At 42.6% G+C, this 17119-nt stretch overlaps 1 protein-coding gene across 5 annotated transcripts in view; it reads left to right on the top strand.

The window, feature by feature from the left end:
* Positions 1-17119, top strand: part of LOC130112581 (phospholipid-transporting ATPase ABCA1-like) — an 80730-nt gene that overhangs the window by 24849 nt on the left and 38762 nt on the right. For 4 of the 5 annotated variants that reach the window (XM_056280017.1, XM_056280014.1, XM_056280015.1 and 1 more), the window contains 7 exons: positions 597-718; positions 4006-4197; positions 6542-6631; positions 12801-13044; positions 13771-13910; positions 14031-14147; positions 16120-16314. In XM_056280017.1, the coding sequence (XP_056135992.1) occupies positions 597-718; positions 4006-4197; positions 6542-6631; positions 12801-13044; positions 13771-13910; positions 14031-14147; positions 16120-16314 (1100 nt within the window). The remainder of the gene's footprint in view (positions 1-596; positions 719-4005; positions 4198-6541; positions 6632-12800; positions 13045-13770; positions 13911-14030; positions 14148-16119; positions 16315-17119) is intronic. The other variant, XM_056280016.1, reaches the window with a different exon arrangement.

Here is a 17119-nt window from a genome sequence, read left to right as displayed (position 1 = left end):
TTTGGGGGGGGGGGGTTGGGGGGAAGAGTGTGATCCTCTCATGCGCTACAGTCCCCTGGTGAAACTTCTCACGGTCAGGTGAAAAGAAGCGGCTGGCGACTCCACATGTATTGGAGGAGGCATGTGGCAGAGGGGGTGGAACAGCGACCGGGACGGCTCGGAAGAGTGGGGTAATTGGCCAGATACAATTGGGGAGAAAAAAACTCCACACTATCAAGACTAGAATATCTCACTTCCACAATAGCACTTACCCCAAAGCAATCAACATCCTAAATGGTTCACCGACTGTACAAACAGTCTCTGTAAGCACATGCATTTTAATTTGTCCTTTTAAGGGCATGGGACATATGGTTGCATTAACTGAATTATAATTGTAACAGTATGTTTTTGTTGGCACTTCTTGTATGTATTGTGCAGTTATATGTGTACTGTTGTCATCTTTGAGCACACTAAAACAAATTCCAAATCAGCTGTAAAGTTGATATGGCAATGAAATTAATGAATCTTGAATGCAAGGTTAAGCATATTGATTTATTGATCTAAGACGTCTCTCTCAAGTCATCTTACACAAGTCTGCCGGTGTCTCTGTGTCTCAGGTTTCAAGCTGAAGGACTTTTTGAGAGACAACGAGACCCTGTCCCATTTCCTGCACCACAACGCCTCCCTTCCCCATTACGCCATGAGACAGATAGTGGAGGCGGATGTCAACCTGGAGAAGGTAAAAATATAGTGTTATTCCTACTAAGGGATTGGGAATGAGATATATATATATATATATATATATATATATATATATATATATATATATATATATATATTTAAATGTATGTGTGTGTGTGTATGTTTTATTCACTAAACAGATCTGATGGAAGTACAACTAATTTGCATTTTTTTATTTTTGCAGCTTTAGAAAGGTTCACTTAAAATTTGCTTGACAATTGGATGGAAACATGGTTATATTCTGTTATAGGACTGTTGGGATGTAGGATGGCAGGCCAATGACAAAATTGGTTGCTGCTGTTAGTACAGCAAAATCAAACAACACACTTTGTTGTTGTTGTTTGTTTTCTCCTATGTGCAAAATGTCAGTGCCATACAGCTCACAATGGTTTGTGCTTAAATCCAATGACCTTGGGTTGACAGTATCTGCTGTGGCACAGTTAAGCTCTTAACACCCGACAGTAAAATCACTATGTATGGGTGGGTGATTGGGGGGGGCGTCGGAGCAAAATGTCTCCTCTTCCCTGGACATCCAGATTACTTTTTTTTTGTGATTTTTGATCTCATTCAATGGCTTCGTTCCCTCTTCTCTCCTTCTGTCGTTTTTCTTTCTCACCCGCCTGTTCTCATTTATATCATTCTACTCTTCCTGCCTTGTTTCTCCCTGTTTCTTGTTTTGAGCCTTAACCTGGCTTTCTTCCTTGTTTATGTCTCTGTTCTTCACTCTGAATTTCTTTTCAGTCACTCATTCCAATGAATTCCCTCTCATCTTCCATCCCGACGTTCTCTCATTCTCTCCTCCATTCGCATAATTCCTACCATTGGATTGGTGCGCTATAGTCACATGACTAGCACCCCCCCCCCCATCTTCCCTCCACCCCTCCCTCGTTTCTCCTCACGTGCAGAGAGAGGGGTTTGCGCTCTTGTCTGCAAACGTACACAGGCTTATGCCACACACACACACACACACACACACACACACTGTCGCACATGCGTGTAGCACCTGCAATATCGGTAAACTGTTTTGCCTCTGAACATGAATCATCCCTGTGGTTTCTCTCTGTCTCTCTCTCATATTATTTCTCTTCTGACTACATATAGTTGGGAAGACCTGTTTTTCCTTGTGGCTCATGCTCATCAAATGCATAAACAGATGAACATAAAAAAAAACTAGATGATTTTGTACGAATCTGATCCCCCAATCTTTCACCATGTACTGCCATAAGCCCTGATGTTTTGTTTTTTTTTATCAGGGGAAAGATTACCATCCCTTAGTGTGTGTGTGTGGGGGGGGGGGGGGGGTTCTTTGATGGACAGAAACGATGACATAAGACAGACTAGTCAAGGACATTTAAAGGGCACGTGAGAGGCTCTCTCTCCCTCCCTCTCTCGACCATCTTGACTCTGTTTAAGCAAAAAGTGCCTCTATCCAGTTCTGAATGCTGTAATTTCTTGGAAAAGCACACTTTGTAATCGTGTGTGTGTGTGTGTGTGTTTTTGGGAAACATTGGGTGTGTGACTAAGAGAGAACATAGTGTGCAGGGTACATGAGTGTGCATGTTCACATGTTTATTAGAGGTCCTCATGACTGTACAAGTCACAGTTAGGAAAATATACCTCTGCCCACCCCTGACGAGACAAATATGTCCCATGGATACAGGTAGATAATGGTTTTCCGTGTGTGTGTGTGTGTGCATATTTTGGGGGGGGGGGGTGTTAAACCTACAAGGTCCATTCCAAATCCGATACAGAAAAATGAAGTAACAATCAAACTTTTTTTGGGTGTGTTTTGTAACCCTTGATCACTAGGATGTAAGTTTTCTTGAAGAGAATCACTTTCCCTGTATTGTGTCTGTCCATTTTTCCCAGACAGTGTGATTCCAGTATTGTCCCTTTAGAAAAGATCCCAAGAACAACCTGTGAGGGATCTTGGTGATATGTCACATGCAAGTGGTGTTTATGTGCAGAGCTCACCTTGTATTTACACAATATCTGTTAGGATCAGTAGAGGCGGACACAGGCAGGCAATGGAATAAATTAATGTAAAAGGGGTTTATTTTAGGAAAAAAGGGGAATGAGGATGGCAGGCAAAGCAGAAAGTAGAGAGGCAATTGCAGAGCTGGACTGAGCTGAATGGCAGATGGCAAAGCTGGGCTGAGCAGGATAGATGGACAAGGGAGTGTGGCAAGCTGAGGATAATACTTTGTCCTAACTATATGGAACGCGAGCAGTCAGCAATAAAATCAGTTTCATTGCTTTATTTTCTATTTGAATGTCCTAACTGTCGCGACGCAGCGCATCGTTTTGAGATGAACCTTTGTCAGATGCCCTGTTTATATCAACTTCCTGTCGCTCACGTTGAAAAGCACCGCGTCATTGATGAGGAACGTCTCCAGTCTGATCTTGAGCTCACAGCTGATGGGGATATGGTTTTGTTCACATGACGATTTCAGCATGGACGGAGAGCGTCCAATGCGACGCGATAGTTGGACACTCGGGTCCAGTTTGGACATGATGTGAGCAAGCAGGCAGGGGGGCCGGAGAGCAGTGATCCTGGAAGCACAAGGAGACACGATAAATACAAGTACCACAAACAACATGAGGAATAACTCTGAATATGCAGTTGCAGAGCGGCCGAGAGCGGCAGGCTACCACAGTGGTTCAAACAGATCTGGGGATGAGTGGATGGAGAACCGGAGTAGATGTACTGTTGGGTTGATGGAAAGTAGGTGTGCAGGCTGAGCGGGTAAGGTGAATGAGCCACAAATCAGGAGGGAGCTCGAGAGTGCCCAGGACGGAAGCCATACCCACACCACATACACACACAGATGGGAAAACAGGAGACACCAGGGAGAAGACACGCATGGAAACCACAAGGGAAACAACTGGTGGCACGGCTGGGGCCATGACAGTATCCCTTGACTCGGCATCGTCTGACCCAGTGAACTGTGTTCCCGTATTCAGACATGGGGTCAAAACCTTTGTATTTATTGTATGGTGTGCATGACCAGCCAGTTTGTCAAAGTGATGATTCTTGTGTGGTTTCGCATGGTCTTGAAAAGGCAAATAAAAACCGGAGCACCAGGATGGTTGGTGTACATGATATATGCTGATCATGTGTAAATTTCCATATTGTGATATTATCACCAGCAGTCGTCCAGGATTTAAATGAATATAACGGGTGGGTGATTTTCATGAAACAACTTGAGAAACTTGGGTCCTGTGTTTTTTCTGACCTGTAATTTTGGATCCCCCCCCCCCATCTTCCTTTCTCTCCCTTTACAGGTCCTCACCAAAGGTTTTGGCTTCCATCTGAGAGATCTCTGCAACACGACATCCCTCGAAGAGTTCGTCCACATCGCCGACGGCAACGTGTCTCGCCTCACCCAGGAAATCATCTGCACATCGTCAAATGATTGGCTGAACAAGGCCCAGAGCCATTTTCTGTCAAACTTGGACTTCCTTAAACCCATTCGGGTGAGTCCAGCTGGACATCTTGTTAAGTGTCGGTCGCTCTTTTGGTTGTACATTAGACAGTGTTTGGGTTTAATCCATCTGTGCAGAACATTAGAGTGACATGGGTTAGCAAAGAATGGGTTTCATTAATTAACTGGATGATTTTGATTCATATGAATAATTGTGTGCTTATTTTATCCACATCTGATGTTTGGAAAAAATTAGAAAACATGACACATGGAGCCAGATGGTTTTCATTCTGTCCAAACACCGAGTCCATGACTAAGTGAATTCTTATTTCTGGTTGTATACTGTTATTGGCACATTTCAACTCACTGAACTTTTGTCTTCTGGTTTGTCATTTTCCCAAATTTCACCAACCTCTGCCTGATGGTTACACATGTCAGCATTTTGCTTGAGTGTTATCAGAAAGGATCACGTTGAGCAGTCAGAATCTCCCAAAATTAAATCCACATGGCGACTGCTCGAGAAACATGTCCTGTAAGGGACAGTCTCTTCAAAAAGTAGGTCACTAGACACTAAAATGGATCGATCCTCACTTGTACTTCTCTCACTGAAGAAAAAAAAGGAGAAGATTAATTATCCCACTGAGTTTATGGTTAACCATTAGAAGGCAATCTTCCCCCATCTTTTTCCAGTATTTATAGGTAGCGGCACTAGTGGGTCCCCGGCCATCATTCTTTTGTCAATACTGAATTCCTTTAAGCAACACCACAATTCATAAAAAACACTTAAAGGGCCCACAATTCTATGTATATCTGAATGGAACAGTTGGGTGGGTTTTATGAGGGGAGGGAGATTGATTTGACTGACAGCCAATCACGGCTGGGCATTTTTAGCAGAACATGGGCGTCAATATGCTGTTGGCTAATTTTAATTTGGTGGTAGAAGATCGCTCGTCTTCTCTCAATCTCGAGCATTCGTTCATTGAACATTCTTGTTGGTGTACGTCCACAAGTGCGGGTCGATGTAACGAAATGATTATTATATCATTATTATATCAGTAAAAATTATCAGGAAGTGAGAACCATTATTTATATAAACACAGAATTTCTAGAACATAGTGAAATGAAGTACAGATAAAATAGTTAACAGGAATGAATATACATTTTTCAATTTCGTGGCTCCTGTTTGACAGATGAGTTGAAAAATCTGTGTTCCAGAGAGCGGCTGCATTTCAGGCATTGTACGGCATACCAAATGAGGACGTTCTTACACAGTATGAACTTGAGCAACCTGCGCGCATACACACATGCACGGAAACTGCTTGGAGGCCTTTATAGATGAACTCTTCACAGACTTCTGGGACAATAGTAGCCTTTTTACTCTGACATTAACATTATGTGACAGGAGACAAAGAGAGCAAGGAATTTCACTGCCCCTCCACTGCTTCATAGTTTGGACAGACTCCAAAAGCAAAAGCCAGAACCCAGAATCAATCTTGTGAAAGTTCATTTGACTACCCTCGTCTCCCCACCTCCATGCATTCCTGTAAAATTCTCCCTCCCCTCCCACCCACTCCCTGCATTATCTCCATCTTTGTCCTGCATCACCTTTCCTCTGTGTGTTAACACACAATGTACTCCGCGGGGTAGAAATGGAGTAACAGAGAGAGAGACGGTGAGAGATGGTGCAAAAGTGGGTATAAGTGCCCATAGAGAGAGAGAGAGAGAGAGAGAAAAGCTTTCTCTCTTTTCCTATACAGCTGTCCCGTCGCCACTGACACCTTTTTGATAACTTTTTGTGACAGACAACAACATGCACTCAAACACAAACACACACCATCTTGATTTTCTCTTTGAGGAGCTACGTCTGTCATAGCATAACAGAACACATGTACACGGTGGCACAGTGGTTAGCACAGTCGCCTCACAGCAAGAAGGTCCTGGGTTCGAGCCCCGGGGTAGTCCAACCTTGGGGGTTGTCCCGGGTTGTCCTCTGTGGAGTTTGCATGTTCTTTCCGTGTCTGCGTCGGTTTCCTCCGGGTGCTCCGATTTCCTCCCACAGTCCCAAGACATGAAGATAAGGTGAATCAGCTGTACTAAATTGTCCCTAGGTGTGAATGTGTGTGTCGGCCCTGTGATGGCCTGGCGGCCTGTCCAGGGTGTCTCCCCGCCTGCTGCCCAATGACTGCTGGGATAGGCTCCAGCATCCCCGCAACCCTGAGAGCAGGATAAACGGTTTGGATAATGGATGGATGGATAGATTTACAAAGAGATACATACATACACACACACACACGCAGCAACAACAGCAAAGCCAAGGTATATAAAATATTTTTTCACGGTGTAATAGCTCTCCATTATAATTGAGATGGCCGATAACCTCCCATCTTCTCCAACAGAAGGACGTGAAGTCGGATCCTAAGGCCATTCAAGAGGTCTCTGCAGCAACTGATGGTCTTCTGGAGAGCCTGGGTGCACTTGCTGTGGAGGTTGGTGTAATTCCCCGCTACACCCTTTATCACACACACGCACGCATTCATGCATGCGTGCACACATACACACAATTATCCATAGAAACACACGCGAGTTGGAAAAGAAACAAGCAAACCTTGTGACAATTTCGTTAAAAGTATTGTTTGAAAGTTCACTCAAGGCTAAAATCTCGATTTATGTGCAAACAAATTTCCTTTTTGGTAGTTTGTACTGCATTTAAGACAATAGCTAATCCACAAATATCCAGACTAATCCTGAAATACCCACATCATGAATGATTTTGGAGCTGCTCATTTCAGTATGGTGCAGGACTTTCCCATGGGAGGACAAATGACACGGTGCATTGCGTTATACGACTAGAGTTAAGGACAGAAATTGCTCAAAAACAAGGCAGGTACCAGTTAGTGTAAACAACAGAGTTGTTGTGGCCAATTAACAGATATGACAGAACAAGCCACCTTTACTACCAGATACTAAAACATCAGTTGCAAAAAGTCAGATTCAACCACATTTTTATTTTTTGTTGTTGTTTTGTGGTGGGAAAGTTGCAGTCACAAAAACACTGGCAGCTGTTTTTATTTTGAATGGATGTCTGGGATTTAGTAGTCAAATAATAATTCCATTAGCCTTGTCAACATAGGAGTGTGTAAGTTTAACAAAAACAACAATCTTCAGGACTTTACATCTTCATTGTATAGGCCTCTTGCTTGATGAGTTGGCAGACCAGAGCCACAGGCGGGTGGGTGTGTGTGTGTGTGTGTGTGTGTGTGTGATATATTCAACATCTGCTATTCACTTAACCAGCTGTATGTCATGGTAATATAACTGACATTTTTATTTTTGCACCATATTCTTTCTTCAGTCCTTCTGCAGCTTAGCTTGCAGGTACTTCACACTGTTAGTGTACAACGCATGATTAAACCGAACTAAGATATGCAGAAGAGCTGTTAGGGCTAGTATGCTTTACATCTGCAAAAGCGATTGATAATTCAACATGAACTAGTATATATCCACCTTAGTGTTTTCAGCCCTGTGTGATGGCCTGGCAGCCTGTCCAGGGTGTCTCCCCGCCTGCCGCCCAGTGACTCCAGCATCCCCGCGACCCTGAGAGCAGGATAAGCAGTACGGGTAGTGGATGGATGGAATAAAATTTGCTGTTGGGGTGTAATCAACCCCACCCACTGTTCAAACTTGGCCATGTAGTGATTTGTCATTTTCAGAGACGCAAAAAAACAAAAACAAAAAACCTGCATATCCTCGAAAAAGATGGAAACATATGAACGACAACATGGGGATAACACAATTATGCAGAACATAACTGTCATGGCAACTATTTAATTCCACCCTAACATTAAATGAGGAGTGAGAAAAAAAATCGCTTACAGTATTGTCACATGATTTTAATATATGTTCGATGAACAGACGCACTCAAACCCATATGCTTGAATGCGCGCCGAGGAATACAGTAGTCTCTCTTATAGGGCAGTTGTCTGTTCTTCTCCTTATCTCATGTCTTCGAGCTCTCATCCCACCAAGGCCATTTCTCCAATTAGTGTGTACAGACGTGCTACACTCAGTGAGTCTCACATATAGTCATTCCTCTGCTATCAACCAACAGTTAACAATAGGAATTGATTTGTGCACGTGGAGAAGACACCTTATAAGACTACCTTTGTTCTGCTACACATGAACTTTAAGCATCTATCAAAACAATAAACAGAAAACAAACAAACTGTAAAGACAGATAATAATGATAATAAAGATAACGATGATAATAATGATGATGGGCGGCTCGTTGGCGCAGTGGTTAGCGCGGTCGCCTCACAACAAGAAGGTCCTAGGTTCGAGCCCCGGGGTAGTCCAACCTTGGGGGTCCTCCCGGGTCATCCTCTGTGTGGAGTTTGCATGTTCTCGCCAGGTCTGCATGGGTTTCCTCCAGGTGCTCCGGTTTCCTCCCACAGTCCAAAGACATGTAGGTCAGGTGACTCGGCCATACTAAATTGTCCCTAGTTGTGTGGGTGGGTGGGTGGCTGGGGGGGGGGGGCTGCGATGGCCTGGCGGCCTGTCCAGGATGTCTCCCCGCCTGCCGCCCAATGACTGCTGAGATAGGCTTCAGCATCCCTGTGACCCCCGTTGGGATAATGGATGGATGGATGGATAATGATGATGACGATGATGAAATGTACTTTATCTTCAGTACGTCTGTCTGTTCACTCCTGTAGCTGTCGTGAAGGAAACTTGAAATCTAAACTTCCTTCACACTCAAACCTCTGAAGCAGCTAATCCAAAGGCCTTCTCATCAGATACAACAGTGACAGAGTGACAAGCAGCCAAATGATCTTAATTTTTTTTTTTTTTTTTTAGTTGGAGTTGAACCCAAGTAACTTCAGCTGTAAAAATCCATCTCGATAAGCAAGTGTGAAAAAAATTTTCGGTTCCTGTGTGCTCATTTTGTTTGTTAATGCCTCCGTCACAAACCCTTCCTTATAGTTATCTTCTTTAGGGGCCTTAAGTAGCTTAAACGGTTTCCAAGCCCAGTGGAAGGGGCAGGGCGTGTAAATAAACTCTGATAACCTCTGACCCAAAACCATCACTCGTCACCGACAGCCGTGAAACGGTTTATTTTTTGGGTAGCTTTTTTTTTTTTTTTTTTTTTAACCTGAAGAAAGTCATGGGGGAAATCCATGCCAAGCGCTCATTTCACACTTTCCAAAGGTTTTCTCAGTTGGCCTCAGTGCAGAATACCATCCGTAATCAAACACACACAAGTCTTTTAGTGGGACTTCGCCAGACCCATATCATTAAAATTCAACAGTGTATTTACACTCTTGTTATTTTGCCCTGAGCCTTTTTTGCTTTAGCTCTTTCTGATTGCCTTACAGAGCCTATGTGGCATCAGAAAACAGAGGATATGAACTCGAGTAACCTCCTCCACACCACATGTACATATTTCAATGCGATATCCTGAATTCAGAAATGCAGGGATTTACGGCGTGGCTGAAATGCATTTAAATATGTGACTTTTATGATAAGTCGTGAATTTGCTGTTGTGGAGCTGCTTTGCTATGCCCGGCCTGTCTGGCGGAGTGGGCTCGCGGAGCGGAAGAATGAACTCTAGTAACCTCAGAGCCGGCTCCCCAGCTGCGGGTTACTCGGAGTCAAATGAGGCTATTTGTGTGTGTGTGTGTGTGTGTGCCAGAGCGTGAGACAACCTCAAATTACTCACCTACTCACCCTTGTTAACGTAAGCAAGTGTTGCCTTGAGGGAAATGACACATACGTGCATGCATCTTCAGCAGGCATGTGCAAGCCCGTGCGCATACACAAATGCACACATACACACTACTGCGCGCGCGTGTGTGTGTGTGTTTGTATGTGTCCGACAGCAGAGTGGACCAGAACAGAAGAGGAAGTCGTTTCTCTGTTCTCATGCACACACTGTTACTGTATCTCCCGCTGATGGGAAAAGAGAGGAGAGGATGGCTCCAGCATAAGCATGCCATACACACATACACACACTTGCATCCACCGGTATGCGCACACCCATGCTATCAAATGCAACTGCACAATCAAGCTTACGCACATACGCACACACCGGGACTTATTCAATGTGTAAACTTACAAGCACTCAGAAAAGACCCACATGCACGCACACACACACACAGTTCTTTGTGTGAAAGGGCCGGAAAGCATGTGACCCGTCGACACGCCTCTAGGCTCAGCCGCTAACTAATCTCACATAGGACGTCTCGCTGTGTGTGTCTTGAGTTGAAAGTTTACCCAGGATGACTTTCCTTTGTTGGAAAGCAGCGTCTGACCTCTTGTTGCCGGGCAGAATACGGAGAAACCTTAGAAAAAATGCTAGGAGCTAAGACAGATAAACAGTCTAAATGTAACCTTGAATTAATTAACACCCACGTGTGTGTGTGTGCGTGTGTGTGTGTGTGTTCGTTTTATACAACACAATATGAGGTAAAATGTCATCACAACATAAACAGATGGTCAAACTTTAACCTCAAAAGAGGCAAATGTGGCAAATCTCAAGTGTGTGTGTGTGTGTGTGTGTGTGTGTGTGTGTGTGTGTGTGTGTGTGTGTGTGTGTGTGTGCGCGCCTGCTGAGGCTTTCCTACTGGGAAAATGACCGATAGTTACCTCCCTTTGTTCTCTCCTCTCCTCCTGCCTCTCTCCCTTCCATTTTTTCCCTGTATTTCCCCTACATTCACCACACACTTAATGCTGTTTCGTAGTTGCTGTGTTTTTCTGTCCATCTTTTCGTTTTCTAATCCCCCCCCCCTTCTCTCTTCCCTTCTATCCTTTTTTTTTTCTAAGTTTATTTTTCACTGTCCACAACACCCTCAGTAACGGCTCTGTTTTATACTCGGAGGCAACAACGAAATTTTTTGCTTCTTTTTTTTTTTATTTGACACAAAACAACTTTCTTTCTTTCCTGATGACAATGTGGTGTCACGCATGTGTTGCATAGTCTCCAGACTAACTGGAGACAAGTGATGACTTGTCACTTGGCCTGTGGTTACCTCTGTGTGAACTGCAGTGAACTCAACTTACCTGACATAATGTTACACATCATAACAGTACAACAAATGTAAAACAAAACAGTAAACATTGTAAACATACACATTGAACAGACAAATGCATAAAACGCAGCAATAATTCAACATGGAGGAAGGAGACTGATGTGCAGCAGCAAGTCGCAAAGCAAACTTAGAGCCTTATGCAACTTAAAATGGAACCAAACTGAGTGTTATTCAGATGGAGCAAGGTAACTGTACAACATGTAAGGGTGTTTTTATGTCTATTGCATATATATATATATATATATATATATATATATATATATATATACCTGTATTGTGGACAGATAAGAGTTGGATACCAGCTTCATGAGCTGATTTGCATCCTGAATATGTTTTCTTTCCTTTTGGTTAACTAACGCAGCCTATCCTAAATATGCACTACACATCCTAAAGGGTGTCATAGAATCAGTAGCCATATGCTATTTTGTTTTTTTAGAACTGACAATTGTGCATTTTGCAAAGATATGCTGGTGTGACTCTTTTGTTATGAATCTTAACAGAGTTAGCCAAATCACTTTGATAGACAAGTTGGAGAAACAAGCATTAATATAAATATAGCAGAATTTAATCTATGGTCAAAATCATCCAATCTCAAACAAAGGATGAAATGAAAGTGAATGAGGGGCTAACTGAAACAAGAGGTAGAAAAAAAAAACACTTTGCAAATGCAAACCAGTTATTTCCAGATGCAAAGGTGGCTGTGTTGGTTTTGTGGTTTGATAACGAAGACACTGACAGAATATGTTCTTAGTTTTGAAGAACAAGAAAACCACTTCATGTTTTGGCATAGGTTGTTTTGTTTTTTGTTTTTTTAGGCTTGTGAGAAAGATTGTTGCATGCTATCAGACCATGCACATGAGCGAGAGAGAGAGAGTTATATTTATCTTAGCCAGGCCGGCAACTAAGAGTCTCTGAAATGCCACCCATACTTTGCATGATAACCTTTATTAGGTTCAAAACTTGAAGTTCACACTCTCATGCGTGTTTCGTACATAGTACACTGCCTTCAGGTGCTGCCCATTAATGAAGATGACCTTTTAAGTTTAAACAAGGACTCAGAAACTGCACATAACCATAATGTATTTTCAGACAAACTCATCCACACACACTTTCTCAGGCAGGTCTCATATGCTATGTGATACATGTGAACATAAAGAAGCGTGTCGGTGAGCAGGTGTGAATCAGCATCCATTCAGGTAGATGGATGTGCCCTGCAAATTCAGCACATCCATTTTGATGTTGATGTTATCTAACCGCGTTTCAGATTATGAATGGAAAAGAATTTTGGTCTTTTGCAGATGTTTTGCTCCATTTAAGTCCTTTATTTGAATAATAAATTTTCCTATTTTACATTTTTGCATCAGAAGTGCAAATTGATTTTCATAATTTGTACTCCTCAAAGTAGATACTGTGTTTGTGTGTATTCTTCCTTGAAAGTGAATCGTGTGTGTGTGTGTGTGTGTGTGTGTCGCTTGCCAAAGGGAAGAATTTAAGACAGACCAGGTCTTCATGATCCAATTGCCGAGGTCATGCAGGGATTTCTGTTCATGTTTGTGTGTTCCTCCTGCAGCTTGCCAGTATAAAGAGTTGGAAGGACATGCGTAAGGAGATCCAGTACCTGACAGGCAACGCCACTGGCTCCCCTAACCTCATGTACCAAGCTGTGTCGCGTATCTTCTGTGGTCATCCTGAAGGGGGCGGCCTCAAGATCAAGTCTCTCAACTGGTACGAAGACAATAACTACAAGGCCCTGTTTGGAATCCATGGTAACGACAGCGACAGCGAGCCCGTCTCCCTCTATGACAACTCATCCAGTGAGTACCTGTGGGCTGGCTGTAGCATCAACTGGGATCTCACTTAGTTTTGCCTCTTTTTTTAAAGAGGGATTTGATCAATCAGAGGTGACGATTTCAAAACTGGCAAGTTCGCTTTAAGCTTCGTGTTTCAAAATGCAACTGATGAATCAAAAATTAACAGCCTTCCTGCTCCTAATTTCGCACACTTCAAATGAAAAACCATCGCATGCAAAGCACTTCCTATAGCACACAACCCCAGTCACCCATTCTTCACTTTACTTGTATTTATCCATTGATAAGTACAAGTCCATCTGAGTATTTGTGTCCTAATGTACATCCTGTACATATGTATGTTGTATGTAATACTAGTTTCTGTGTAGTGCTGTGTGACATACATGGTTTTTTTTGTTTTTTTGTTTTTTTTTAATGCACAGACTATGGCAACAAATTTCCTCATGCAGGACAATAAAGCGTCTATCTCTGTGAATCTAAAATTAGTCTTTTGTATCCGCTTAAAAAGCCATTATTATAATTGAAATGTATAGTGCGACTGTGAAAAACAGCACTGAGTTCTCCTTTTTACTTCATATCCTGCTGATGAAACATGGAGATTTTGTAATAGGTTACCCAAAAGGAGTTCCTGTGAACCTTCCTTCCTCACTGTTTGTACACAAGGGGGAATGCTAAAAAAAAAAAGGCTGTGTTTATTTATGTTTACCTTGTGCTTCCTATTTCTTGTTCCAGCTCCCTACTGTAACAACATGATGCGTAGCCTGGAGTCCAGCCCTATCTCCAGGATGATCTGGAGAGCGCTGAAGCCGCTTTTAATGGGAAAAATCCTATACACCCCAGATACACCAGCCACACAAAGAATCATCCATGAGGTACAGCAGTATGTTCTTGTGTCAAGGAGCACCCAACAGATGTACTACGTGAAGCCACATAGCCTCCAGGAGAAAAAACTGACGTGTGTGTGTGTGTGTGTGCATGTGTGCATTTTCCAGGTGAATAAGACCTTCCAGGAACTCGGTGTGCTGAGGGATTTAGGTGGGATGTGGGAGGAGGTGAGGACTAAAGTCTGGAACTTCATGGAGAACAGCGAGGAGATGGATCTAGTCAGGGTGAGTGAAGTGAACACACACACACACAATGACACTGTGCCGCCTCTGCAGCCAGCCCCATAATGTTCCAGTTTTAAATTGCTGTTTTGATGATGGTAATCTCTGCAAATCCATGGCTGAAGTGTAATCATGAGTCTGGCGCAACTTGTAATGGAAGGACTCTCCAGGCAGGACATGCTCTTCAACAGAGGTCGTTTTTCTGTTTTTAAAGGGGAAGTTGTCCATATGACACCTCAACAAGCCTCAATTCTATGAGTAGAAAGACATTAAATCTTTGTACTCAATAAAGTTTCATTCAGGGTCGCGGCGTAGGGGTGGAATCTACCAGTTGGCATTGGTCATAAAGCAGAAACACTTCCCAGTCTCATACATTCACACCTATGGGCATTTTATAGTGTCCAATTCACCTGACACACTCATCTTCAGATCACGGTAACAGGAACTGATTCAGCCAAAGGACTTTGATATGAGTTGCTATTGATAACCTCTCAGCTATGACAGACACAGATTCCTTAGATTAAATATCAATATCATGATGTTGACCTGACCGCCATATAAAGATATATCTGTTGCACTGGCAGAGAGAGATAGAGATGCAAATGTTAAGCAGAATTTATTCACCTTTTCATGTTTTTGATTTCAAACAAATTTATTTATGAAGGCTTTGGCAATACAAAGCTCCATTTTGTCATACCAGTAAAGGAAATGGAAAATTGAGAAACAAAGCAAGAGGGCAGTACAAGTAGTCCTCAATAAGTAAGATTTGCACTAACATTGCCAAAGATTGGAGTCCCAGTAGGACCACGAAACGAATGCAGTAATGTTGCTCCATTGATAAGGTCATTGCAATTACTGTACATATATGCGATATGTATGTACATTATGCAATACATACAGCATAATGTACCTTTTCCTGCCTAGAATAGCTTTTTTGAAGCAGAAATCAGCCATTGCACAGAAGCATTGTTGCCACCTAATGGGAAAAGAGTTTCTCTTGCTCTGATGGAATGAAATGATTGGTTATCTTTCTCATTTATATTTTAGAAAATAAAAGCTTGAACATTTTAAAAACTTTTTTGTTCTAACATTGCAAGTTATGTAAACTGTTAAGGCCCAAGTTTTGTTTTTGTTTTTTTCCTTTCTTTCCTGTGCCATTAACCACTTCCTCATTACCAGTAGCTCTTACACACAGTTAAGTCTCCATTCTGCTGAGGGGAAAATGCAAGTTAAAAAAAAAAACTAAACACATTTCAAATCACACCAAAATGCCTGTGATGTTCTAGTTTTTGGGGGGTTGAGTATAACCAACACTGCATGGCAGTATTCTTTAGTTCCTGAATCCACTTTAGTCATAGCTGTTGGATTCATCCGAACAGTAAACAAGTTGAAGATGGATTTCAAACAAGTTTTGAAACAAATATGTGGACTGTGCAAAAAGAAAAATGCAACTCAAGATTAGTTTTTACTGGGCATCCAGGTGGCATAGCGGTCTATTCCATTGCCTACCAACATGGGAATCTCCGGTTCAAATCCCGGTGTTACCTCCGGCTTGGTCCGGCGTCCCGACGTACACAATTGGCCGTGTCTGCGGGTGGGGAGCCAGATGTGGGTATGTGTCCTGGTCGCTGCACTAGCGCCTCCTCTGGTCGGTCGGTCAGGGCGCCTGTTCGGGGGGGGAGAATAGCATGATCCTCCCACGCACTACGTCCCCCTGGCAAAACGCCTCAGTGTCAGGTGAAAAGAAGCAGCTGGCGACTCCACATGTATCGGAGGAGGCATGTGGTAGTCTGAGAAAAAGGGGTTAAAATGAAGAGAAAAAAAAGTTTTTATTGATGTGGTATACATCCTCTTTTCTGTGGATTTTCCCTTTTCTATACAACTACGCTGACTGAATGATACCATATAACTTCATATAAATTTTTCCCCCATACTCAGAAGATGGCTTCTCTCTTTCTCCATATTTCGGTTTCAGACCCTGCTCCAGAATAATGCCAGCGCTGCTTTCTTCAACACTCAACTCAGCGAGACAGAGTGGCGGGTGTTGGACGTGTCCAATTTTCTGTCTAAAGCGTCGGAGGACCGGCGGCCGGCAGGCTCTGCCTACACCTGGCGAGACGTTTTTAACGAGACGGATCAAGCCATACAAACCATCTCACGCTTTATGGAGGTGTGTGTGTATATTCCACTTACCAGTCTGTATTATCTCGGGTGAAATGAAAACCGTTTGTCATCAAAAAGTCAAGAAGTCAAGATATAGGAAAATTTTCAAATGGCAATGAGCAATGGTGATCATATCAAATCTTGCTTTGTGTCTGACCTTTGAGAGCAAATGTGAGAAAGTGCTTCACCGTAAAATGAAAAGCTGAATGAGCAAATGAGGAAAGAACAAACAAAAACAGCAACACACGTCAAAGTGTGATGCATGGTGTGTGAAAAATAACCATTAGCAAAACTAAACTAGAAATTAAAAGCAAATTAAATGGGAACGAATCCTGTTTTGATTGGGGAAGGGAAACAACATAAAACAGCAAAAAAGCGACCTGGCAATCACTTAAAAAAAACCAAACAGTGCTTATTCAGAAGTGCCTTTGAAAGAGTGACCGAAAAAATGAAATAAGGTTTTCTTTTTTGGTTTTTTTTTTTTTTCTATTCACGGCTCTTTGGTCAAAGTGTTCCCAAAGCCCTTGACCCCGGATAGCAAATATTCAATCACCATTTGGCATCCATGCAGTTTTTTTCACAGACATAATGGATCTTAAGGTGAAGACATGACGACCTGAATAACATTTCAGTTCAAGAGGAGGGAAAAAAAGCATAACGTAAACTATGGCCTCATCTGTTAATCTGAGGACTGTCTGTCTTTTCAGGGTACAATTATGTTAGGGATGTTTTTGTTTTCAAGGGCGTGGCAGTTACATCAGTTACTAAATGGGCTTGTTTTGGGGGGGGGGGGGATTCTTTCTTTCTCTCTG

The sequence above is a fragment of the Lampris incognitus genome, chromosome 5 (genome assembly GCF_029633865.1).
Source record: "Lampris incognitus isolate fLamInc1 chromosome 5, fLamInc1.hap2, whole genome shotgun sequence".
Classification (NCBI taxonomy): Eukaryota; Metazoa; Chordata; class Actinopteri; order Lampriformes; family Lampridae; genus Lampris; species Lampris incognitus.
Note: the sequence above shows the minus strand (reverse complement) of the source record. Positions and strands in the feature narration are given on the sequence as shown.